This window comes from Lagopus leucura, unplaced genomic scaffold, assembly GCF_019238085.1.
Source record: "Lagopus leucura isolate 7727_CA_CO unplaced genomic scaffold, USGS_WTPT01 Super-Scaffold_100004, whole genome shotgun sequence".
Lineage (NCBI taxonomy): Eukaryota > Metazoa > Chordata > Aves > Galliformes > Phasianidae > Lagopus > Lagopus leucura.
This window is the reverse complement of record NW_024962264.1, coordinates 48,620,660-48,646,390: the sequence shown is the minus strand read 5'-3', so window position 1 is coordinate 48,646,390 and position 25,731 is coordinate 48,620,660. Positions and strand designations below refer to the sequence as shown.

General features: G+C 39.4%; 1 protein-coding gene across 1 annotated transcript in view; it reads left to right on the top strand.

Moving 5' to 3' along the window:
• Positions 1 to 25,731, top strand: part of UBE2K (ubiquitin conjugating enzyme E2 K) — a 34,378-nt gene that overhangs the window by 1,657 nt on the left and 6,990 nt on the right. The window contains exons 2-4 of the mRNA XM_042870428.1: positions 12,531 to 12,624; positions 17,443 to 17,501; positions 19,990 to 20,072. Coding sequence (XP_042726362.1) covers positions 12,531 to 12,624; positions 17,443 to 17,501; positions 19,990 to 20,072 — 236 coding nt within the window. The remainder of the gene's footprint in view (positions 1 to 12,530; positions 12,625 to 17,442; positions 17,502 to 19,989; positions 20,073 to 25,731) is intronic.

Genomic DNA, 25,731 nt, shown 5'->3' with positions numbered 1-25,731 from the left:
ATGTTGTAAATAAATAATACTGTGAAATGCTCTCCTTTTTAAGCTGCATAAAACCCCACGAAGACCCTGATCCTTACAAATCTAAAATTACGAGATCTTAACATTAGAATGCATCACTTCAGTATTTTTTCCCCTGCCACTAGCTAGCCATGTTAGAGTGTCACATTGATGAAGTAATTTACATGGAATTGATGTTTAAGGATATACTAATTCTCCTATCACAAAGAGTGAATTTCAGCATTCATCAGCACCTGCAATTTAGACAACCACAGTGTATTTTGAATGTTTATATGCTCAAAGGTGGTCAGACTAGGGTATCAGTAGTGCCACTAATGTGAAAACACATGCAGTGAGTTGAGGAATGGAGGATGGAGATATAACTCATACAAATCAAAAAGGAAATAATTGTGTGTTTTTTTGCCTGCATAATTTACATACTGACATTAATCTTAAATCTTGTTCCTTTAAAAGAAAGAAAACACAAATGATGATGCTAAATTTGTTACTTAGAAGTTTAAGTCCCTCTCTGATGGCAAAGTGAGTCATGTTATTTGCACTTTAATTATTCTTCATTTGGTGCTTTGAGCTACACCTGAGCGTGGAGAGCAGCCCCTGTTTCTCTGCAGATGCAGTAGGAGTGCAGACGCCTGGGGAAGACTTGAGCACTCTTGGAAAGAATACAAGGGGTTTGCTCTCATCTTCCAATACTCATCTTGGTACTGAAGTAAGGTGGTAGAACCAGGAATGTTTAAGGGGGAGAAGCTGGGTGGTATTTAACTTCTGCAACTGGAAGCACCAGGTTTCACTTCTAAGTATTGCAGAAAAAGTAATCCTGAAAAATGTGCTTATTCTTGCTATAGATAAGGTTTAATATTTGTATGACTAAATATACTTAGTGCTTTCTGTTTGTGTGACATTGAATAGTATTTTTGGGAAACCACTACAGCAGCTTTCAGTCTTGTCTTGCTCTCTGGCTTGCAGGTAGGAGCTGAGGGATTTTTGATGTGGTAGGAGGGGTTGACAGAGCATTTTAAAATCTTCTCACACTTCAGCGTTCTTGCTTTTTTTTTTTTTTTTTTTTTTTTTAAACCATTTCTGGCTTTTTTTATATGGCCTTGCATGTTATCTTTAGGAATGGGATAATGTAGAGATCCTTGCAGCTTTACATCTTTTGAGTTTATGAATAAGGTATGTGAGACTGACAACAATTTCCCTGTTGAGAGTTCTCTCCACAGTAGGAGGCTTTTTGCTGTCCTGTAGAAAAAGTTTTTAAAATTCTCAGATTGATGATGTCCTGCATATGCAACAAAAGTGAAGCTGCTAGTCTAGGTAATAACTTCACTAGTGGAATATGTGTTAGAGGGTACTGTATTGTGCCTGTATTAAAACGTAAGTAGTAAACAGTAATTAACTCATACAGTGTTTTGAATCATAGTCTAGGCAAAGCATCAGTTGCTCTCTTTTTTTCTTTTGTCATTTCACTAGTTTATCTTGTTAGTTTCATGGATTAGGCTAAATTAAAATCCAAAGTAGGGAAACATATCCTAAATGAAAATGTGAGGCTGCAGCTTGATGGAGAAACCAACAATTGGTGGAGGGAAAATAATAGCCTGATGTTTATCTTTCTTCTTGATGACGGGGAGGAGGCTTTGGTGAGGGTTAGCTGGTATTATTTCAGAATGGGGTTACTGGAATGCTAGCCAGGTTCTTACGTTCTCTGTTTGTAAGCAGCTATCTTATGAGGGGAAGGATCTGACATTTAGCAATGAGTACTGAAAAAGCATTGTGTTCATTCATGGACTGGTGCTGGCAAGTGGTTGTAGTTCATCAGGCACTTTTAATGTGTAAATATTTTTTCTTATTTTAATATAGTATCACATGTTGTGCTTTAAGGAATGATGTTGTGCTGGCGGTGGAGGATTCAAGGTGAAGTTGACCATCCAATATCTTTAGCATGTTAGGAGCTTTCTAAGTCGAATGCTATTATGGAGTGAAATTGCTTCTCTGTGGTATTGAGGGTAACACTTTGGTAAACATGGTTTCCTCCTGGCAAGAAAAGAGTTGGTGGTATTTCTACCACAAGATGTTCCTCTTCCATGTATCAAAAGGCAGAGGTTTATCTGCGTAGAAGGTAAACACAGATAGAGCTGCAAATAAATTGAACTCGACTGTAGTTGCAGAATATGAGTATCTGCAAGAGCAGATATGTGCAGTAACAGTTAAAATTTGTAACTTGAGTCCCAAATAGTTTTCAAGTGGAAACAGTACGTTGATGACAAAAATTTAGTTGCATCATTTCCAAAAGGAAGTCGATATTTGTTCTGGAGTCTGCTATGTGATTTTGTGATATAAAAGAGAAAAGGGAAGAGTAACAGTTGTGTGCCATACTGGGTCCCTCCTGAGGCAGCAAGTAGCTGTGGTGTTTGTTTCCTTCTAGTGGTCTTGGGATGCTTAGCAGTTTGTAAGCTGCTAAATGACTTCTTGGTAATTGGGAAAGCTGTGAACTGAGGTTCAGGAAAACATCATTGCACCTGATTTGCTCATACTTGAGCAGTCTTGGGTGCTAGAAACTGAATTCACTAAAATGGAAGCTTTTACTAGTAATTGTGCTTCAGTGTCATTAGAATGGCCTGATGAACACTTTGTATGTGTTTTTTTTCTTACCATTTATTATGTAGGACCAATGGAGATGTATAAAAATGAAATGTTGTCTATTATGACTCCTGAGTCAGCAGCATAATATTTAAGCACTACCAACTTTCTGCTCAGTAGGCCATTAAGAATTGGCCTATTGAGGTCAAGTGTAGGTTTAGTAAGTGCAGAGTGTGAGTAGAGCTAGAGTGGGCCTAGTTAATTAAAGAAAAAGTGTAAAAATGAGAGCATCTAAAATGAGGTTGTATTGGTACAAATCTCTGGTTTGGCTCTCGGAAAACTTGCATATGGCCTCAGATCGGGGAGGAGGGAGGCATCAGTGCTTCAAGTGCAGGCTGTTTTGTAGACGGACGTGTAGAGACTGGAGAAATTCATGAGCTGACAGGAGCCTTGTGAAGTGAACTTTTAAGTGCCAAGTCCTGAATGTGGGAAGTAACGCTGCACATCAATGCATATGCTTGGGGACTGACTGGAGACAAAGCAAATTTGGCAGAAAAAGACCTGTGGCAAAGAAGGCCAACTGCATACTGGGTTGTTTTAACATGAAGAGGGATGAGGAAGTGGTTCTTCGCTTTCCCCTGCACTTGTGAGACCGTATCTGGAGTGCTGTACCCTGTTCTGGGAAATCCATTTATGTGCCAAACTGAGTCCAGTAGAATGCCATAAAGGAGGTTAAGGGACTGTGGTGTGCGATGTGAGACAAGGGCAGAAAGATGGCCACTTAAACCCACCACAGATACTTTACTGCAGAGGTGAATCATACTTATTTCATTAGTGCACAGGGGTAGGATGAGAAACAACAGGTAAGAGCTGGATCCTGAAAAAAAGAAAAAAGGAAAAAAAAAAAAGCCATTACAGTCATCTGATTTAACTGATTGGACAGAGAGACTGTGGATTCCCTATCCTTGGTGATGTTCAAAAACTCAGTGAGACAAGTTCTTGGGCAGCCTACCTTTGTTGGACCTGCTTTGAGCTGAAGGTGGGACTAGATGCTCTCCAAATGTCTCTTCCTGCATCATTTTGTGCCTCTAGTATAAGGTTCTTTTAAATTAGTGGTGTGGTGGGGTTTTCTTTATTGTGAAAGGAAATGACAGGCTATAACTGAAGACTATGATGGGGTCCCCACATCACCCTTCTCTCCAAATTGAAAGTATATGAATTTGATGGGTTGACTGATGGATGAGGAACTGGTTGCATGTTTGTACCCAGGGAGTGGTGGTCAGTGGCTCAATGTCTGGATAAGGATCAGTGACCAGTGGTGTCCCTCAGAAATCAGTGCTGGGAACAGTGCTGTTTAATATCTTCATCAGTGACATCAGCAGTGGGACCAAGTACACCCTCAGTAAGTTTAATATGAGTGAAAACATTTTTGATGGTAAGGGCAGTGAAGATCTGGAGCAGGTTGCCCAGAGAGGTGGTTGATACCTTGACAACCAAGGTCAGGCTGGGTGGGTCTCTGAGCAACCTGATTGAGCTGTAAGCATCCCTGTTTTTTGAAAGGGAGGTGGACTAGATGACCATTAAGGGTCCTTTCCAACTCAAAACATTCTATGATTCTATAACTGTCACCAGACCTCATAAAATATTTTCTCCATGAACAAATCAGGTTTTTTTCTTTATCTGAGAAGTTTCTGCTGTTGTAAGATGATAATGAATCCCCTGTGCTCAAATCAGACACTAGTTCACTAATTTTTTTTTTTTCTGCAGGTGCCAAGTTGCCATGATTTTTTTAGGTTGAATGAGTTCTGAGTTGGAACCATGTAGGGTAGAATGGATATGAAATCTGTAGTGCTTCTGGAACTTCTATTCATTTGAAATGTGAGGATCTTAACTTGAAAATAGCCATTTGTGGTATCCTTCATACCTTGCTGGAAAGAACTCTGCTGTGTATTTCAAACTCTACCTATGACAACAGGCAAGGTTTAGAGGTGTTTTTTTTTTTTATATATATAATTAGAGGTTACAAAAAAGCATGCTGAAATGCCATTGCTGTGCACCTTTTGGTGTTCTTAATTCTCTGTGGTGTGCTTGGTTACGTCTTCCAGTTTGTACCAGAAAATCACAGAATCAACTGAATATGGGAATGAGCAACAGAACTTGCCTTCCCATTACCAGCACTTGGCCAACTCAAAGGTGTGGTCAAATGATCACTGCTGAGAATCTTGAACGGTAGATTTGAGCAGTGTTATTCATAACACTAGTGTTTGTTGGCACCTACAAGGAAAGGCCTTCACGGTGATCGACTCAACTACCAACCTGACCCAGCAAGCCCCATTGTTACACCATGGCCCTTGGGCAAAATAACTTGAGCTGGATCTCTGCACCTCAGCCTTTAAAGAATTTGGTCCATAAGCTGCTTTTTCTTGTTAGAGTAATTTGCTCTAAACAAAACACATTTACTAGGGTGTTTCAAGGAAAGTTCTTACTATTCTCACTTCTAAGGTGATCTTTCTGAACTATTGGTTTACTTGCATTTTACACCTGAAATACAATTGCACTTTTTCAGAAGTGTTATGTAGGTGCTAGAGGCATTTTTGTTGTCAGTATGTATCCAAGATTTCTAGTGAATGGCATTCATTTTGGAAGAATCCCAAAGATGCTAAAAGGTAGTAGAAAGCAGGAAAAAAGTTGGTAAGCACTGAAGTCAGGCTCATTTGATTGTCTTTTGCGATCTTTTAAAAACCTGAGGAAATGTGCAGTTGTTTGTACAGGACTGGGTTAGTCAGTTTAGGATTTGCAGTTAGGCCGCAGCTAGTAGGTGCTGCCTTCTCACCACAACCATGTGGACACCCCTGTAGTAGAAATAACCAGTCATTTAACCTTCCCAGATTCCCATTCATTCTTCTATGCTTCTTTCTAGGAGTTTGACTTTAATGGGAAGGAAGTGTATGAGTTCTAAGGTTGGTTCACTTTACTTGGTCTGAAATTTAAAGGTCGCTACTGTTGTACCATAGTAAACTTCTGTAATTGTAAGAGTGTGCAAGAAAGTACTAGTTAACAGTCTTGGGTTGTGTCTAATGGTCTTTCGGTCACATTAAACTTGTTAAATTAGAGCGCATACTTAGTGTAGCTCTTACGTTACTCACTGAGCTTGGTTTCCCAACCCAAGGATTATCGTCACTACTATCCTTCATTTTTACACTAATAATTAGTACAGATATTACATTAAGGAAAAACTTATGGTTAAACATTATACCTACTATGCTAACTTTCGGTATCTGACAAACCGAGTAAAAACTTTGTTGTGTTTAAGATGAGAAAAGCTGAGTTACTTTATCACAAAGATTATCAATTTTGAGACTTTACATTCTGTGTAGATTGCTCTGAAAATAATGCCCGCTGTTTATTTCCATGGAAACTGCAACAGATACTAAGAGCACAAAAGCACTGTTTGATAGAGGAAATTCTCAGCTACAAAACGCTATTTTTCAACGTAGCTAAAGGCAGGTGGTGGTTGTGCATTTTCACCAGTGAAAAACAAGATCTTGCATGCTACGCTTATTAAAAAAACATACAGCAGTGGAGGTGACCCACTATTGCTGCTACAAAAACACACCAGCCACTGCCTCACTGTGCTCACGTCCACTGGTTGGTCTCCATAAATGTTCAATAAGCATCGGTGAATATCAGTGGGTACCATTTTTTTCTGAATGAAGGGAATTCAGTGACACGCTTTTGCTCCATACCCACTTCCATTTTGTTAAGAGTGCCCTCTGCTGCCATCTGTCACATTATGACAGCATGTAACGGAATATTAGTAGGAATGTTCCACCTCTACTGCCATACCATCACTGTCTGCCTCTGACACTGTGGGGCAACATGATAAAAGAGGAGGGATTACTTCTGGAGCTGCCCTCGTGTATCCTGTTCTAGGGTTGTAGTCCAGTTCTGCACTCCTGAGCTGATGATATTTTCCCTTTTTGGCATCCATGAAAACCTATCACTGTTAGTTTTTGCAGTATTTGAATTGAGAGCGTGTGGATCTGCTTGCTCTGGGTACTTCATAAAACGATTATCTACATAATAAACAAAGTATCTTTGTGAGCAGCAACTTATTTGAAGAGTAGGTCAGTGTCTTTTATTCTGTTCTAATAAGATTGCATTGGGTCTTTGGAGTGTTTTTATAGTCATCAGTGTCCACGTAGGAGAGAGAGAGGTTATGAATATTGCTGGCTGCAGAAGAAGCTTCATTCTGCACTTATGCTTTATGGGACCCCAAAGAAGTCAGTCGGTCATACCACGTAATTCCACTTTGACTATGCATGTGTATATGAGAGCTGAACTCATGCTGTGTGCATCATGCTTCTACTGGAACGTTAATAGGAACTATCCTGTCTACTTTTGTCTGTTGTCTCAAGACAGACAAGAAAGTAACTTCTATTTGTTATTACATCACTTTTAGTCATTACTAGCCAGTCAGATCAACAGTTCATTAGGAAAACAAAACAAAAACAGCTAATGGTTGTGTAAGTATTGTTGCTTTGGAAAATTGAGGTTTGAGGTAACATGCCTTCATGTTCTGCAATGTTTGTGTAATATTTACTGGGGGGGAAACAAATGAATTAGTCCATATTTTAAGTAGGTAGTTTAGTTCAAGCCAGGTACATGACTTTTTATTTTAACTGGAAATAAACTGAGAAAGCATTTTGAAGTTTTTTGCTATATTTGAGTAGGGGAGGCTATTGCAAGGTAAAGTAGCATGTTCAAGTGAAAATCACTGTAACGGTCTATTACCTGTTCCCCTTCTGGAATCCTTTAGAGCTGAGCCTTCATGGCACGTAGGTGTAAAACCTTTTGCTTTGGAGTAATGGAGTCCATAGGGGAAACTGGGATGGAAGAGCTGTTCTAAACTATTTCCAAATGTACTCAATGAGTGAATTAACATTGACAATTTAAAATGAGCTGAATCCTGCAGTTTCTTTAGATGTAGCGTTACTAGCAGCCTAAGCAGAGTGGACTTGGACTGCAGGAGCTGCCTCAAATAGTTTTGTATGTTTATAAAATGACTAATTCCAAATAGAAATCAAACTGTTATTAAAGCATTCTTTAACTGTAGGAGTTTCTCAGTTGTTTTGCATCAAAAACTAGAACTCTGCATGCAGAATTTGAGGCAATATACCTTGCAGTCCTCTAGAGTTGCTTGTTTGTGTAGGCTTTGCTGAGCCGTGTTGTTTAGAGCAGGAATCCCTTGCACTGTGCTCCTTCTGACAGTCAGCATCTCAGTGGTACTCAGCTTAGGTTCCTGTTCCAGTTCTGCAACTCCTGCCCATGATTAATGCTTCTGGGTACTGTAAATATCATGCGTGGTTAGACAGATGTAACCTATGTCTGTTAGGGCCCTTGCGTCAGCACAAGAGTGTGAGTGTGCTGCTGTATACACAGCATTCGTAGCATGGCTTCCCCAGTTTAACCACACCATCCTCACAAGAGAGAGGCTGTGATTGTATAACCGTATGAGCTTGTGCCAGCATAGCTGTGTCAGTTACACCTTTGCCTGCCTGTGACTGACACAACTGTTTTGTCAGAAATAGTTGAGACAGCCACTGGAGCTGAAGTTTCAAAATACTTTTAGGCTGTCCAAAGGCAGTGCCAAGAAGCAGTGTCACGTGCCTCTTGGAGCCTTGTCGCTTCCTACTTTTATGCTCCCCCTCCTCGTCTCAGTTTGCAGTGAATCAAATAAGGGAGTTGAGTTGAAATGAACGAACCTTAGTAAGATTCTTCTCACCCAGATGCTTGCTGTGCAGTGCGGTGAGCACTTGCATGGAGTCCTGCTGCCTTCTTCATGGAGCTCTAGAGGGGGAGAATAGAGACTTGGCAACTGGCTGGTCTAAGCTGCTGAGACTGGGGATAAAGTGACATTTTGACTGCTGAACATAGCAACAACTGATACTTAGATGCTTTAAAGAAAGCTTTAGTAAAATGTATCGCTTTGCAGAGTCTAGTTCAGCTCTTGAGAGATGATGTTTTTCTTGAGATGCTTTGTTTTCTTACAGAAGAAAATCCTGCTGGGATTGTCATTGTGTCTGAACATGTGTAGTAATACAGAATTTTAAAGTTGATGTAGGTTTAATCTCTTGTTAAATACGTCAGTTGGAATTTGAGATGAATTTATGTTAGTGATCAATGAAAATGTCTGTATGCCTTACAAGTGCTACAGAAATATCCCAGGGTACTCATTTGTATCTCCTTAGATACATTCAAATATTTTACATATTAGTTACATAGTATATTAGCAAACAAAGTTTTTCCATTAGAAGACAAAGCTACCCTGATTTCATTTTTTTTTCTTTGCAAAAAGAGCAACTAGAAAATACAGGTGAAACTTAGGTGAGATGGAATTTGCAGTGTGGAAGAACTTCAATACTGAAAGCTGTAGTAGGGCCAAAGAATGTCACAGTATTTTAAGAAAATGCATTTCTTTGTATTGATCTTTTCTTATCTGGGAGAACTGCTCTTTAATGTATTTCAGGCAGACTTGCTTCCTCTCTTTTCCCTGCCCCGTCCCAAACACTTGATGATGAGCATTGCCTAGAAGGTCAGCAAGAGCTCTCCCCATGAATGTGATGTACTGATCTCAACTGGTTGTGCAGTACAGATAATTTATAGCCATGACTGACAGTTGTGACACTTTTGCTTGTCTTAACAAGCTTCAGGTTTTCTAGGGCTCTGGAGATGTTCTCCTTTCCAGCTTTTAGCAGGAGTGAGTCTGAAGAAGTATTTCCAAGCTGTTGAGCTATTACAGCTCTTCAGAGTTTGTGACTGGTGGGGGAAGGGGGCATTTTTGCATGGAGCTGAATGTTTTCTTGCAGTCGAATTTGCCATTTTGCTGCAGTGTAGTGTCTCGCACTTCTGGTTTGCTTTCTAGTTAAGTGCTATGTCCTACCTTTTTTCTGTTCTCCCATTTCTGGCATAAGCACGAGCTGTCTGGTTGCAGTGTGCTTCCTGAGCTGCTCTGGTGAGGTGAAGAGGGAAGGCCAGAGAGCTGGAGGAAAGGAGGTGAATTGATTATAATAATGCACATGGAGTCTAACCAGTTCTTCTGAAAAGAGAAGACCAGAGCACTACTTTGATGCAGGGGATGCATTTAAAAAGGAAAAAAACCCTCCATTCCTAAACTTACTAGAATATTGAAAAAAGCGAGGCGGGAATGATATGTGCCTTGCATTCACTGCTTTAATCCTCCTTTTTCTCATTGATCAGCCTTGATCAAAATTATTTTAAAGTGAGATGGTAGAGCATTAGTTCTTGTAGATTCCTTGAAGAAGGTTTTGGTGTGGGTGGAGCGTTTTCATCTTGACAAGTAATATTAGTAGGAATTGTTACAAAACTTCTCTGGAACTATGGAAGTAAATGCTGCCAGCGATGGCATGGCTCAGATATTTCAGGAGTTGTTAGCCCAGTGATTTAGTTACCAAATTGCTACTGAATCAACAGGAGGTGTTGCTATTCTAGGCTTGGCATGGAAGAGTAATGAGGTCTTTGTGGGAGAAGTGCTTCTGGGAAAATCAGCTTGTGCTGTGTGATCGCAGGTTGGATCATGTGTTGTGCAGTGAGGGCTGTTGGTGCTGATGAGGCGTGCTTCTGGAGTGTGTAACAGTGCTGTGGTGGCAGCTTCACAGAGGCAGCCCCAATGGCTGCGTGGGAGGCCGGGGATTTCTTCTGTTAGAGCTGCAAAGATGGAGTGCTGTTACCTGTGTGATCCTCATTATAGGAAAACACCCCAGATTTGATGAGATGAACAGTCAGTATGTTTAAATATTAAATGTTTCAGACCATTTCTCTGGGGATGTGGACAAAAACAAGCATTGGCAAAGCAAACTGAGCTGTGCCTTGCAAAGTCTATCAGCACAGTAGGAAGGGGATCCTTCAGCTACGTAAGTCCTTTGCTGTATGGGGGCATGGTGGAAACGAGGTGCGATCCCCAGAATAAATAAACCCTTTCACTGATACAGTGTGAGGCAGCCTACTGTTCTTCAAGGTTGTGCACAAAGTACAGACCCCATCATCGCCTGGCACTGGGCTTGCTGGTTTGTGAAGGAAGTGGTCCTGCAGCTAGCAATAGTGGGTGTGTGCTTGTTGCCACCAATGCTCAAGGTGAGAGGGAATTGTTGTGAAAAGCTGCTAGCGTGATACTAATGGACATGGAAAATGAAGATGGGTATCCAAGCTGCTACATCAACATGGAGGGTCTTGGGGAAGATACAGAGGTAAAAATGCTGAGTGGAAAATAAAGTAAGTTCCAGCATGAGTTGACTGCAGATACTGCTGTTGGCTTTCTGGGCAGGAAGCAAAGGTTTGAAAGGTTCTTTGAAAGAAAATTCTGTGGTCAGGCAACTTCTCTGAAGAGTAGGAAAAATGAAAATCAATCTTAAATCTGTTCAGATGTAAGGAATGTAATTTCATCGGTTCTATTAATAGCTTCTTCCCTTCTCTGATGTATTTTCTAAGGTCATGAAAGATGGCGCAACACCTGATGCTAAATTTAAAATAAAAGAAGCCAATTAGTTGATACCTTTAAACAAGACATTAATAATTAAATACTGACTTTCAATTTTGGATGTGCGTGGTGTGGGCTTGAATTTGTAATGTGGTTGAATGTGTTCTTTGAAACCCTCTGCTTGGCTGTGTGGTCACAGGAGTTGCCTCCCTTCTGTGGGTTGAGGGCTTTTTACTCAAAGTCTAAAGGCAAGTGTGTGTTACCAGAAGTGGAGGGGGAGAGGGGAAGTCCCAAATCACTGGATTAATTTAGTGGAACTTCCACCTGATGTTCTTTACATGGTGAAACTATTATTTAAACTTTTCCTTTGTTTTTTTTTTTTCCCCCTTTATATCTGTGAGCATCTCTGGTCTGAAAGGCACACCGCTTTTGGTGGGTAGCACTGAATCTATAGACCATTTATGGGAAGGAAATAGGTAGTTAATCTCCCAGTGGTTGTTCAGTGAATTCTGCATCGTTAACGCTTCATGTCATTGGTAGATCTGAGAACCAGCTGATGGCAACCATCATCTTCACGTTCTAATGATGCAGGAAGAAGGTACAAAAGTTGTGAAGAAAATAATGTGCGATTCAGGAAATCCCCGTTGCGTTCAGTGAGCGCTGCACACGCGACAGCAGAATGGGCAAACCTTTAATCACTTCCAAAAATGTCATGGTGTTTCTAAAAGGGAATTTTGCTTTGCCTTGTCAGAAATGTTACTGACCGAAAGGTCTGTATGAATTTCATTAATACTGCTCTTTGGACTTGAAAGGCGAATTGAGTGGAATATACAGCTCTGGTTAAGCATCAGGAGCGTTTCTGGAAGGCATGTTTTCTCTGTATGAAAATAGTGTTTTTATTTTGCAGGCATGGGTGTGAAAATGCTGAGGAGGTGACAATGAAATTCAAGAGTATAAATAATACCTTATGCCTAAATATTAAAGATAAACATGATCTTTAGACTCCAGTGTTCTGTTTAGATCATCATCTTGTTCAAAAATAGTGAGCTCCACATGGGATGTCTGTCTTATTCCAGTGAAAGTGACAATGATGTCTATTATTATTCTAGTAGCTCTAAACCAGAAAAAAAGACAGCATGTAATTCAGCCAGCGTAGTTTTAGCTGGTTTAACAGAACAATCAGGATTTAAATGTAACTAATAAAAAAAAAACTTCAGATACTGCTGAGTTGTTTTGCTTATTTTCGTGATAATATAAAGAAAATTAATGATGCTGCTAATGCTTCACAGATTATTTTTATTGGAGGAGGACTCCAGCTGGAAGATCCAACGTTAGGTCACCATGTTAAAAAATTTAAGCGGTTCAGAAATATGTAGTATATTTGTGGAGAAATCTGTGTTAAATGCTTACTTACGACTCTCTTTCTCTGTTTATTTTTAAGACGAGCAAAAATCAAATTAAAGTAGATCTTGTAGATGAGAATTTTACAGAATTAAGAGGAGAAATAGCAGGACCTCCGGATACACCGTATGAAGGCAAGTAAAGTTTTTATGTATACAGTCGCTGTACGTTTCGTGTGTCTTAAGATGCTTTGTTTGTAAAACTAATTAAGATAAAAATTAAGAGCTACGTGTTTGGAAATGTTAATTTTTTTTAGTAGAAAGGTTTTTTTTAAGCTGTTTAACACGTGTTGCCTGGTGCATCTGTTCTGCAGCAGGACAGGCTGTCCAATATCAAATGCACAGGTACAAGCTGTGTGGTACAACTGATACAATGCTGGCTTTATTTAGCATTAATAATTTTAGACATCTTAGCCATGTAGCATCAAGAATCTAAGTTTTAGTCTGGTATAACTTTATGTGCATTTCTGTGGTCAAATGTGGTCATTCAAAATGCAATGGCATTCTCTTCAGACAGAGTAACAGTACAAGTTAAATTTGGGATTAATTTATACTGGAGTGGGGGACTCTATTGGACATTGTGTCTACAGCTGTCTTCAAAAGTAACCTTAGTGACTTTTTAGTGTGGTAAAGCTGTTAGCAGTGGCCACACAATTCAAGTAATCGCCCATTTCTTCAGTCAGGAAAAAGGGACATAATTAAATACATACTAAAAAAAAAACCACAAAACAAAACAAAAAAAAGCCAACTTTAGGAGCTAATAGAGCGTGTGATTAAAGATACCAAATAACTCATAGTGCTTACAACTGTGGACACTCCTATCTGTGTATGATAAACATGAAGCTGATGGAAATGCTTTCTATTAAAATTCCTTGATGAAAAAAGATGATTTTTAAAAGGTTTTTTTTAGTTACCTCTAAACGGTGTATTAGCAAAAGTTCTACTTCATTTGAATTTTTAGCTAAACTTTCAGTAAACAAAAATGTCCCAAGGACTGTTGCAGACAAATTGTTTTGATGAAAACTTAATCGGTTTTCCACCTTTTCAGTTGTTCTAGTTTTCCATGCCTCAAAGCCAAGATTGGGATCTGAGTATTGTTCAGATCTGTGCTGTTTATCAATGGTCTGAAAGATAAATTCTTATCAACTGGGAAAATACCTGAAAGCTGTGTTGTAGGTACAGGTGTACATGCATTCAGCACTGTGGCTACTGCTGGAAATGTGATTGTCACAGTGTCAGGGAGAAGCTCCCTTGGAGCTGCTTCTCAGGCTAAGAGCTGCTGGTGCACTCCAGCACTCTCCCAGCTGGAGTGAAAGAGTCCCAGCTGGGACCCAGTAAAAGAGGAGGAAATAAACCAATACAGGGTGGAGGATATCGGAGGAGGTGAAGGTGCCTAAATCTGAGGAGAAAAGAAATGAATCTGGAAGGGAGGGAGCAGAAAGGTGGAAAGTATCTTGTCTGTAGTGTTAGGGATATTCCCCTCCAGAACCCCAGACCTGGAGTTCCTCTGTCAAGCAAATAACAGTTCTCCCTCGTCTCCCATGTCTACATGCCCTCCTGTCATCGGTCTCCAATGTTTAGCTGACAGAAGATAATAGTTGCAAAGATGATGACTTCTTCAGGTTGTAACGTGCCTTCAATTTGAAAGAACTGCACTGCAGACACGAGTGCACTGTCCTGGTAAACCTACTTGGAAGTTGGTACTTCTGCTTAGTCGAGTAATTCTTTTGAAAATATAGTTGGTGCTGTAAAACCAGTCTTACTTTAAGATGCTAATGTTGCAGGTATTTGGATACTAGGAAATATCTCAGTTATTTCTGTTTGAAAAATGGTTTGAGAGCTGTTACAATGAAGGATGTATCTGTGTGTCACAAAACTTAAGAACTTTAAATCAGTTCATGAGGAGGCTAAAAAAGGTTTTAATGCATGTCTGCAGAACTGGATTCTATGTTATGCTGGGTAATTCCAGCTGGACCAAAATTTCAGGAATGGAGCACTGGGTTCATACCTTCAGTATGTGTAGCTAATGAAAACTGGCATTGTGTTTAGTGCTAAATTTCTGGTGGGAAGTGCAGGCATAGTTGCATCCATGCTAATGAGTACATTTAATGATGCAGTTGAAAGGATATACTAGATATCCTGTTTTGAGGAGAAGTAGGGCAGAACTGTTACGTACACTTACTGTGGCAGGACGATAATGTGCCCACACGCTGACTTGAATCTGCGAGGTAAATGCACCAAGAGGCAAAATTAAAGTTTCCATCAGCCCAAATTCTGGCATTTCCTGATGTTTGAGTTCAAGTTCTAATGTTTCTGTAACATAGTTTGATGCATTTATTCTCTGATGTAGTTACAGATGGCTTGCCAGCATGTGTGGTTTATATTCTGTGACTAAAGCAGAAGCGCGTGCTGCGTAATCACTGACTGATTTCAGTCATCTACAGTCTGAACAGCAATGCCACACGAACCGTATGGGGAGAGGCTAACTGACATGGACATTCAAGTCAGATCCTTCCCTGATACAGGAGGGAGTTTTTAGGGCTGTTGTTGAAGTAAAAGAACGATAATATTTATGAGTGACCTCAGCTGATGAGGTATCTGGAAACAAACTGCTGCTACAGAGTTCTTTTGTAGGCCTTATTGGGGCATTAATTGGTCTCGGGGTGACTGAGAGGAGGAATGCAATCTATTCTTGACAAACGTACAGCTTTTGTTTTTCTGCAAGTGTTGTCAACTCATACTGATCAATTTTTAGAATATTACAGGACACGACTGCCACTGAAACACTGCTGCTTTCCACTTCAGAGCACCCATTTGAGGAGAGGACCTTTAAAAGTCTATTAGCAGCTGCTCTTTTACTTGAATTCAAGAACTGGTCAATAGTTTTTACACATTGTGTAATAAAGATATTAATTTCGAGCCAGGCTTGCATGTGAACCACAGTTAGCGAAGGAATGTCTGAACTGTAAATTCCGTAGGAAAGGTTGCTAAAACTTAGTCTAACTCTATCAAGAGATGTGCTTTCCAAAAAGAGTGCCGAAGGAATTTCTTCCATTAGCGGTTAATTTGAGCTCAGGTATTAAATGCTGGGAAAAGATCATACAAATGCATACTCCCTTCTTCTAAAAAATAAAGAAAACAGCAGAAATCTTAGCGTTTTAAACTTAGTGCTGAGGAAATGAAGTTAACAGCTGTCCAGACTTGTTTATTCTGTCTTCAAATCCATGGATTTAGCTGTAAACTTCAGCGCACAACAACTGTGCTTAATAAGTAACATTGCCAGCTTACTGGTCCCTGCCATTTTAAAATCTTTTGGAGTTGTACATCCCAGCTGGAAAAATCTGGCAGCCAAGCAGTCCATTGTGGAGAAGGCTGTAATAGTCTGTCTTTTACAGGCACCGTCTTAATGGCGTGCAGAAGAAATGGTTATATCCAGGGCTAGGATTTCTTATATTGTGTTACGAAATGGTGTGGCCACGAAATCATGCAGGGACTTTAGATTTTAGATTTTAGTAATCTAGGAACAGTGTAATTGTGTTTCTTGAAAAAATTGCTGCTCATTCAAAGAGAAGAAGTGAGCTTAAGTTGATGTGTTAAATGTCTTCAAAAATAACTTGCCCATGCTACCCTGCAAGCAAAGGCAAGCAGTCAGTTCAGAAATGGTGGTAATTTGGGGCTTATTATCCCTGGTATATTTTCTGCGGAATCTTTTGGAGTTACTGTAGAATTAATAGAGGGAACTGCATTTGTAGTAGGCACTGTAAAACATCAGCTCTGTAAAATATCAGCAGATACTAAACCATAGCCAGTTTCAAGTGTACTGTATTACACTGTATTGTATTTAAAACAGTGAGATGGTGGGTTTTTTTTTTTGTTTTTTTTTTTTTCTCACGTAGATCTATACAGAGTGCTTGAGATCTGCTTTTGTATAGGGCTGTAGATAACTTAGGAATTAAAAAAAAAAAAAAAAAAAAAGTATATTTAATGAGAGGAAAGGTTTCTTTCAGAAAGAATGGTGGTAGAATGAGGGGGAAAATTAGCAAGTGAGGAGCAATGTTTTCAGTTTCTATAAAAGCCAGGTGTCTAAATTGGTGTGTGTGTCTTGCTATGCTCTGTTCTTTTCATCATTAAAATGATGCCACTGCTTCCTGGCAAGTGAGCATGAGTATGCAGAGATGGTTTGAGCTGGGAATCTTGAATGTTTAGATAATGATATAGTAACAGGCAGATGAAAACAAAATGTGTTTAGAGAAGGACAGCAGAGTTCCATCTTCCAGATTCATGCTGTCCTTTATTACATGCTGTAATTCTACAAGTAGTATTATTAGTCCTAGTATTTGGAAGTACTGAATTGCACTGGAGTTGTAAATGCTATCTTCAGACAGTAATGTAAAATATAATGGGAACAGCATTGGATCCTCCTTTTTTCCCAAAGCACGGTAGCTTAGATGGCATTATTGAATGTTCTCAGGCCTGGAATGCTTAAGTGAAATTAATTTCAGCTATGGGGGGTGGGCAGGAAATCTGATTGGTATTTAATAGATGACAGAAAAGAGTCAAAATAACATAACATTCCATGTTCACCCTGGTCAATCCTGTGGCCTTTTGCTTCATTTGATGTCTGTTTTGGGGTACTGATTTATATTTTAGTATATTTTGCTTACGCAGAATAGAGAAATGATAATTTTGGAAATAACTAGAGGTGAATGTACACAGTAACGTACCTAAGGAATATAGATTCTGATTTGCATACACTGATATGACTTTATTAGATGTCATTAACATTCATTTATGTATAAAGTATATGAAATCTAGAAGAACCTTCTAGGTAATGCCTACTGGTGAGTTTAAATTGCTGGAAAATGTGAGCCTTTAGAAGCCTATGTTTTGCTGATAAGATTAAGCTTAATTAATACTCAGTTTTAACTTCTTATTTGTTTTTGTTTTCTGAAGGTGGAAGATATCAACTAGAGATAAAAATTCCAGAAACGTATCCATTTAATCCTCCTAAGGTAAGATCAACATTTGTTGTAAAATTTATTTTTGATCATTCTTAGTTATTTGCTTATGTTCCCATTTGCTTTGCAGTACCCATCTTCCTTTTTTGATTCTCCTCTAGACTGGAACTGTCTTTTCAAGGTAGAAATCATGCAGGATGTGTAACTGTATCCAATCAGAAATCCACTGTTTATTCTTCAGAGTACAAATTGATAAATTCTGGGCAGTGGTTTATTGACCCTCTTGTAATTTCTTCTTGGCAAGATGCAGTTTTTGGGTAGCTTCTCTTGATGTAGAGGGTATTGATTTCTGCCTGCTGCTCTGTGGAACTGCTAAAGAAATGCTGTAATAGATAATTGTTTGTTCTTTTAATTCTTTAAACCCCATATACTATATTTGGTAAAGTCTTAGGTTTAACCTTCCAAGTTTTCTGTTAATAATTAAATACGGCTGGAGCTGCAGTTATTTTGTGACCTAAAGACCAATAGAAATAGTAGGGCTTTACTGCAGTTTTTCTGAAGGGGTGCATAAAACGTGTACACAAGCTTGGGAGAAGGGAAAAGTGTGCTAAACTTCTGCAGCTTGCTGCCCTTCACTTTTACCACATCTTTTATGTGTCTTTCTGGTATTTTCAATCTGTGACTGCTTCCATCTCAAATAGTGCTCAGGATCGTGTTTACTCCAGCTGTGTGCAGCTGCAGTTGTATATTCCTGTAGTCTTGTTTGGTCCCTTCTTCAGTGGCTTATGATAAGCTAGCAGACTCCAGCATTGTCTTACAGCTGTCTCACAGCCTCTTGACTGGCTTTCTGTTTAAGTCTGAAAGATGTTTTTGGCTAAGAATGTGTCCTGAGTTGTGATTATTTTCACCCTGGTATGTAATAATGGGAAGGGACTGGGAAAGAGGAGGAGGGGAAGCAGTGTCACTTAGCTCTTGTCCTTTGAGTGACTTCCTTGGGTCTGGAGTGAAAGACAGTAATTTCTTGTTCCTGAAATGTCTGTTGGTTTCAGTTCTTTCATCAGCATGTGTTCTGGGGGGAGCTAAAAATAAGAATGGCTGAAACCAATCGTAGGCCCTGAAAGATAAGTCTATGGACCATGGTTTAATTGCTGCTTCAGGGCTTGATGCTCATTTCTAAAGCTTATAGGTAGCTGTTAGAAACTCAGTGCACTGTAGCACAGTACTGCTTATTCTGGAATAGATGGTCTTGAACTGGAGGCCTTTTGGCTTGTATCTAGCCCCCCCTTTCATCTGGAAGATTTCTTTATCTTGTTCAGAATGTGGTTTGACAGCCATTGTTAGCTTGCATTCTCTGTGAGAAAATACTTAATATTTACATGGTGCCTTCTGGTGGTTTTTTGCGTTTCACGTGTACAGAGTTGAGCTAGTTAATAAGAGGCTCAGCAGATGTGAGCTCTTACATTCTGTCCTGGAAAGCAGAACTGTTATGGTGTCAGCTATTCATACACTGATTGTTTTGATTTTATTACAGTCCTGTATGTACACTGTTTTGCTGTAGTACTTGGCCAGTAATGTGTTGGCTGCACTGATTGCTTACAGATCAGGGGCAGAAGTTGAGAGAGAGTCTGTGCTGTTCATAAAATGATTGGGAAGAGTTTGGAGTGAGGAGGTGGAGATGAGAAACACCGAAACAGGTCAAAGTCATTATAAGGCAGTTAAAAGCAACTAAGAGGTTTGAAGAAAATTCAGTGGGCACCCATGGGTTTGCATACATTCTTTCAGGGGACAGCTCATACAGGAAAATGCTGATTCTGATTTTCTCGGCGTCTTTCAAAAAATCACCTTCTGTATGCTTCAGGAGTGTGAATACGCTTTAGTGCTAAAACATGGACGCGATCGATGAGCAAGTGCTGGGACCAGGTCTTTCCAACAGCAGAGAAAAAATTCTAATTTAGTGAGGTTTGGGTTTGTTGAAGGTCATTGTGCAAGATGATAGGAGTGGGTGTTTGTGGAAGTATAGCATCCACCAAGGGAACATTTTTGATGCTCTGGTAGCTACCAGCAATTCAGCTGAACAGTGAGATCCAGTGCCTGTGTCTAGGGTTCAGGGATATGCCTTAACTGAGCGGGCTTTCCAGCACTTAAGCTGACTTTTGACAATGCTGAAGATGTGTCTGCTTTTCACCATATGCTCGTGTTTAAACACTGGTACTACTGGAGGGTATTTCTGAGTGGCTTTGTGTGATGTGAGGATGTGCCCATGTGACAGTATATGGGAAAACAGCTGGGGATGATTTTGGCACTCAGTGGAGCAGTAGTCTGTTTCTGAGTAAAGCAAGATTGTATGTAGCAAATGGACTTGCAAGCATGAGGCCTCCTGGAAAAGGTCGTATCATAGTCTTAGCTTTTGTTTTTAGTTTTTAGTTTGATCTTTCCTAAATCAGTGTTACTTCATAATATTACAAATGGTACATTTTAAAGATGTTTACTTCATATACTGCATATAATAACCATTGCATTTTGAAATTTTCTTGTATTTTAGGTGCGGTTTATCACCAAAATATGGCATCCTAATATTAGCTCAGTTACTGGGGCCATTTGTTTGGATATTCTGAAAGATCAATGGTAAGATTCCATATAGGCTTAAATGTGCAAAAATCAAGCATACCGGTGTCCTAGATGGAAAGCAGCAGCTCGTTGCTTTTCAATTTGTGTTTGTAATTTCATATACTCTTAAAGCATAAAGTATTTCAGTGCAGCATTTTATAATGAAATGGCTGGGAAGTAACTTTGGGAAGTATTGAGTAGATATTAACTGATGAATGAGCTTTTTCACAGATCATTGTATACGTTTCATTGCTGATGTTTATTAGTTCTCCAGTAACAAGTGCTACCTTTTGCCTTCTGAGCTTCTGAGCATCTCAGCCTCCTGAGATGAAAGCAGAAAAAATAAGTACTTCATTTTGACTTTGGTTTGCACTTCCAAATAAAATTCATTCTGAGAGAGCTGAAACAATGTGTGGGGAACAGCTGGGAATCTGGGAGTATAAAAGGTAACAGCTGGACAATAGGAAGGGGAGAAGAGACTGCTATACTGGTTCTATCTCAGTTATGGTTGATAATACTTATGATTTGAACTTCTAAACTTTTGCCTTTTAGCTGCTGGTCAGTTGCTGACTGATTATTTGTTACTGTTGTGTTAATTAAAAATGTTTTAATAGCCCAAACCCTTGGAATAAATCTGTCCAAACAGTAGGAGATGAACTCACTGCATACATTTTTCCCCAAGCGATAAAATCTTCAAGCAGTGTGAAATGTGTGCACTGGTTGTGTTGTTGTCTGATATCCGATGAAAGAAAAGAAAGATGAATTTCACTCTTGCACATCTGTCCCCAAGAAATGGGACTGTAATTCCCAGCTAGATAATATCACTGTCTAATTCACATAAGATTCAAATGCTTGTTACTTCCCCAGCTTCATCAAGACTAGTATTGGCCAAGCAGGCATTAGCGGGGCTTGGAAGAGAAACTCCAGAGCAGAAGGTTTGAGTTCAGGTCTTGCAGCTGACACATGGGATATATACTTTTATTTTTACATGATGAGAAGTTTTGCTGTGCGTGTGGCAAAGTATGGTATAAATTAGCAAAATGAATTGTGAAAAGCATACATAATTATTACTTGTTGTCTTCATTTTTTGGAACTGCTTGTTTTTTCTTATAATCGTGCAGTACTTTAGCCATACTTTAGGCAATAGAATCTTTCAGCATGGTACACTGTGCAACTTATATAGCTAAAGCCAGTGTATTTTTATGTTGGCACCATCCCTTACAGTTGTACTGGAGATTAATGGCTCTTCAGCTGTGCAAGTGCAGTTTCCTGAGAGATCATAAGGCAGATCAGCGAAAAGCTGTTGGGCAGAGAGCTGGCAGGCTGGTTTCTCTACTGGAGGTTTTTTCATTGGTAGGTTGGTTTTTGGCTTTGGCAAAATAACAGACTTTAGGGGGTGTTTTTAACAGATCCTTTCACTGGATCCTTTCACTGATTTGAACATAAGTCTCACTGGGAGAGCAGGTTTCTTTCATTTGAGGCAAGGTTTACATAGTGAGCATTTATTTCTAGAAGCAAAGGTGGTTAACAGGGGACCTCATTGCAGTCATTAATAGTGTCCTCAGAAGAATTTGTCCAAAACGCTGAAGTTCAGGGTCTTGTTTTTTTTCCTCTCATCTTTTGCTACTCCTTTATTCCCTGTCGGTTGCATTACTCACAGTACCTAGACTTGTGACTTCAAGTGTCTTCAAGGCTAAATCTTTCTGTACTGAAACTCCTGAACACTTTTCTGTTTGTTTTTCAAAAATAACATCTGCCATTTCCTGTTGAAAACTCTGAGGAAGAAATCCTTAGCAGAGGTCTTCCTTATTTATTGTATTTTGAAATAAAACCAAAAGTCTATTAACAAATTAAAAAGTTCAATTATTTTCGTATTACTTTAATATGTTCATGAATTAGTGTTTCCTGTGAATAAGGGTTGGTGTTCTTGCCTTTGTACCAGCAGAGTGGGGCTCAGGAGACCACATTTCTGTTTCCATTTCTGGAACAGGTCTTCTGTTCTTTCATCAGTGCCAAATGCTGTGACTTGAAAAATTCTCACAGTTCAGTCTTATCCCAAAGCTGCTGCTTTAGAAGTTAAGCAGTTATAGCTTTCAGGTGAGTTTCTGGCCTTGTCAGTTGTTGATGAAACTTTAAAACAAATAAATGGAAAAATAACAACAAAAACATAAAATATCAAAAGCAATGGGCGACCATGAAGGCCCAAAGAAATAATGAACTGAAATTTGGAAAGGAAGCGGAGGAGATTTGACTTGTGCTCTTGTAATCTTTGGAAGCTAGATCTTGCACAGATCTATTAATCTACATCTGCCAATAAAGAGAATGTTCTTACCTTCCCTCACCAAGATGTATTCAAAATGGGGATATTTGAAGAAGATCTTGCCTTATGTGTATTTAAACTGTTTGGTACAAGGAGCACTGATACCATACCACTTGTGTCTTGCTGATAATGCAATGATAATGCTCATATATCTGGTGAGTGCAAATACAGCTATTATCGTGTGTTTGAACAGTTAAAACATCCTACTCTCCCAACCCATGGTAACAGTCTTCTATTCTAATGAGCGTGGTTGAGATATTGTTATGTATATTGGCAGGAGCTTCTATCAGCTTGCAAAGTAACACCTTTAGATGATTTAATGAGTTTAATGAAATTTTCTCTGCAGTATATGCTTGATGCTGACATTCTCTGCAGCTGTGGATTTTTGTATTTAGATGTGTAAATACCAGTTATGCCAGTTTGTTTGCAGAACTACTGTTTACCAGTAGAATTAAAATGGGGATGTGATTATTATTATTATTATTATTTTAGAAAGAATACCATTTATGCTGGGCTGATTTGACTCTTTTGTGGTTTCACTAAACGTAGCTTGCATTTATCTTCCAGGCTAGTATTCTATCCCTGAATTTTATTCTTAAATATAAGTTGTATCAATACTTTCAACTGAAACCTGAGAGCTAAATTATTTGGAAGTTGTTTTGCATGAATCCCTTGAGCAGTGAGTTTTCAAGCAGACATGCTGTGGTTGTGTACGTTGCTACAAAAAACTTTTAGCTGTTATGGTTTTGACAAATGATATAAAAATGAGTTATAAGAATATTTTTTTTGGTAGTGGTTGTACTGAAGCATTCAACCTTCAGTTTTAGTTGATAAGCAAACTTGTTATAAGAGATAATATAACTTTAATAGGTACATAAGCAACAGCCAGCAAGTAATCATTTGGGCATCTAAATCTGCTGGAGTTTTTGCTCAGTTTGTTGGAGGGACACTAAGCCTTTCCAGAGCTTTGAAAAAATAGGCAGAGAATATTAACGCTGCTTGAAGGAACTCTGCAGTAAACCTGCCACTTCCCCCCCATCCCAAAGTCAATGTCACTCCACCCAGTCTTGTATTTCTCCTCTAAATAGTGACTGTACAACAGGCTTTCATTCAAAGGCCTCATTCATTTCTTCTCCCCTTCCAAATTCCGTAAACCCCTGGTACAAATTCTTTTCTCTAGGATGAACAAGTTTAGTTATTCTACAGATTGAATAAATACTGCAGATTATTTAATAGTAATGACAATAAATGTTTCCAGTAGCCATGCCTGGTTGACAGACTGGAACAGCAATCTGCTGGCTGCAGCTGTGCCTGCTGTTCTGCTGGGTTGCCTCTCAGAGGTGGAGTACCAGAGAGACTGTTTTCAAAGAGGAATGTACAGAACATAAATAAAATCTTCCTTAATAGAAAATTACCTACCTTTAAAGATGATGTGGGGAGAGGGAGAGTGCTTCGTAATCCTCTTAGGACTCTTTCAGCTCATCAAAAGGTAGGAGATTTCTTACCTCAGGCATGCTGAGCACAACTGGGTTGGCATGTCTTTCAATATTATCATTGTATTCATCCCCAGCTGAGGCTGCTTATTTCTAATGGAAATGCCCCCAAGATGTTAAACGAAAAAAAAGTGCACGTTTGCATATCTATCAGCATCCAGGTTTTCCTTAGCAGAGTGCTTCCCTGCACTGTCCTTGCACGTTTACCAAGTGCCATGCCATCAGGAAGCCTGCTTGGGGGATAGGAGTTGCAAGGTGGGGATTACCATTCTAAGTTCTCATTTCCCACCCGTTTTATAGATTTCAAGATAGCAGGCCTGCCTAGAGGCTTAGGAGCATTTTGGGATAGGGTCAAAGGTTACAATGAAGTTGAAGAGGTCCTGAGGTAGAAGGCAAGTAGAAGACTGGGGTGCAAGAGGCTTACCTGCATCAGGTAACTGCCTGCTTATTTATAGTTGGTAAGACTTCAGGTGGATTTGTGTGCCTGCTCTGAGCGCTGTAGTCTAGGGAAGATGGGAACCATGGGAAAAACCCAGAGTAAATAACAGGAATGATGGCCTAAGCAAATACGACCTATGAAAGATCAGCCATTTTAGCATGCCAATCAGCAAATGCAGTGAGGCATCAAAGTTGGTTTCCAAGAAATTTAGGAGGCAAAGATGTCAGACAAGAGTCTGTCAGGAGTGATAGAATACTCTGCCTCTGGCAAAGAGGAGGGGAGGGAGTTAAAACCCGAACTTGCAGCTTCCATTGCTAAAGGGAATTGCTTCAACTTGATGATAGGTTGAGTTATAAATCCTCACCTGAAAATGAGCTTCAGGTATAAGAAGAGTTCAAAGTATTTTGTTCAAAATTGTATTCCTGAAAAATAGGCTGATGATGGACACTGGAAAATGTGGAAAACCTCTTTCTTTTGGAAGTTGGTTTTAAAGAAGATCCTCAACTTTCCTCGCAGCACATTCTTGTCCAGCTTCTGGGGAGGTGATGCTGGGTGTGTGTTCTTGTTTGTTTGTTCTGTGCCACTCTCAGCCTGCTTTTCTCCAGAACTGATGATGACACTTGTTTCTGCTTTTTGCTGATGAGGAACAGGTCCTGCTGCTTTTTTCTGATGTCTGTGAACGTAATTCTGAGCAGTCATTTCTGTTCACTTTATTATCCCAGAAGTAGACAATAGGAAGAAAGAAGATGGCTTTTTTTTTTTTTTTTTTTTTTAGGAAATGGGAGAATGAGAATCTATTTTTAGCTGTCTTTCCAATTTCTTCTGGGAATCTTAATTTGCTTCTGAAAAAATTAAGCCTCATCTACATAGAAAATAAAAAGACTTTTGGCCTTTTGATCAGGAAAGCTAATTCATATCCTAAAGGTAGGAAATGTTGAGTATATGGTTACAGTACCCAGTGGTACAAACCACAAACCTGATTTTCCTTTCGTTAAAAAAAAAAAGAAAAAGTGTATGTGTATTTTTACACTATTAAAAGCTAAAACTGTATCTGGTTTTCTTTTATAACTTAAAAATATTTCTTCAGGTGCTTGTGTCAAATGAAGGCTGTCTTATGCGTAAGATGAAGAAGCCATTTTGAGGAATGAAAGTACATTGTAAATTACATTTTAAAACCTTTTAACATATATAGCTAACCCAGCGAGTTCTGAGAGTTGTCAGCCATCTGTATATCCACACAAGTGAGGTATTTATTTTTGTTGTCCATTTTGAAATTGGAGTGTCAGAAGTGCAGGTCCCAAGATGCTCCATATCAGTCTACAAACGAGAGATGAGTCTGGAAAGGCAGAGCCAGCAGGAGCCATGCTGGGACTTGTGCTCTGTTTCTCCAAGGCACCTCTTGTCCTTGGTTGTGCCCCTGCTGTG